The 1,227-nt window shown below is 47.7% G+C and overlaps 1 pseudogene across 1 annotated transcript in view; it reads right to left on the reverse strand.

Annotated features, from left to right (window-relative positions):
• TEOVI_000039300:pseudogene overlaps positions 1-734 on the reverse strand; it is a 930-nt pseudogene extending 196 nt beyond the window's left edge. The window contains exon 1 of the mRNA in view: positions 1-734. This exon is cut by the window's left edge and continues 196 nt beyond it. Coding sequence covers positions 1-734 — 734 coding nt within the window.
• Between the last annotated feature and the right edge of the window lie 493 nt (positions 735-1,227).

The raw sequence follows: 1,227 nt of genomic DNA on the forward strand, positions 1-1,227 counted from the left end.
ACGGCTCCGTTGCGGTTGCTGGCGCCTCGTTTCCCTAAGTGTCGGAAGACGCTTGCACCTTGGATGGCCGTTCGTACGCCGGCCGTAACATGTGTGATAATGCTGCCTAGTTCGGTCACCGCTACTGGTGCTTCCTCTTGTTTGTGGCATTCCCCCAGGACGAGCTCGTGCGGTGAGTCCGTTAGTGCTGATGCCCAGTTTATGGCTAGCCCGCTATTGTCGCAGGTCTGCGGGTTTGCGGAGCTGCTTTCAGCACATAGACAGATCATATCGCCGATTATGGATTTTCCGCCTTTTCTACCGCAAGCTGCGCTCCAAGTACCGAGTGCTGCCAGAGCTTTAGCTAGAACGAAATTTTCATCTGTTACACCCTCGCCATAGATGGCTTCTGATATTTGTTTAACTACTTGAGCTGGAAGCGTTGTGGTTGCTTCCTCTTTGGCTGCTTTGTACAGTTGGTTGGCTGTTAGCAGCTTTTCCAGGGTTGCATTTATTGAGCGGCGAGCTACAGCAGACGCCCATTCGGTTGGAGGCGGGTTGTTGTCTAACCAAGATTTTCCACCATCTTTTTTGGTAGTTTCGTGTTTAATCTGCAACAATTTGTCGTACGTTTTCTGCCAGTGGGTCTTAAAGGGTTCGGCTTGCGCATATTTGTGTTTTTGGGCGTAGGAGGCGGTTTCGGGGTCGCCTGAGAAAATATCTTGCCACTCATTGGCTGCCACTGACATGTTCATCTTTTCTATGTCAGCTATGTCACTATCAAAGTCTTCTGGCAGCTTCGGCCTGGCTATTTCCCGGCCTCGTAAGTTTGCCGCATTGCAAAGCAGTAATAGGTCATGTCTGCTTTCTAGCGTTAATGCCGCCCTTTCGGGCGTCGTCAATGCTAGAATGGTGATCGCTAACGTAAAAAGCATGTGTTGTGCGTCTTATGTTTTGCAAAACGATGCGGATAATAAATTTGTCTGCTAAAATCTAAAAATTAGTAAAGGCTTGCATTTTTTGGCCCGTCGCAAATGTCATTCTGGTGATAGCAGCGGAATTGATCTTAACTGAAAAAACATAATAACCACTATATCATGGCCAAAACGACGGCAGGTCTGACCTAACCAGTTGTTCTGTCCAATCGTATTCCCGGTTTGTTAGTGGGTAGTTTGCTATTCAGCAAACTACCTAAAAAGTTCGAGCAGCTCCGCATTCGTCTTCAAGAATGGAGCCTTAAAAAATTTG

This window comes from Trypanosoma equiperdum (assembly GCF_001457755.1).
Source record: "Trypanosoma equiperdum strain OVI genome assembly, contig: ctg_160, whole genome shotgun sequence".
Taxonomy (NCBI): Eukaryota; Euglenozoa; class Kinetoplastea; order Trypanosomatida; family Trypanosomatidae; genus Trypanosoma; species Trypanosoma equiperdum.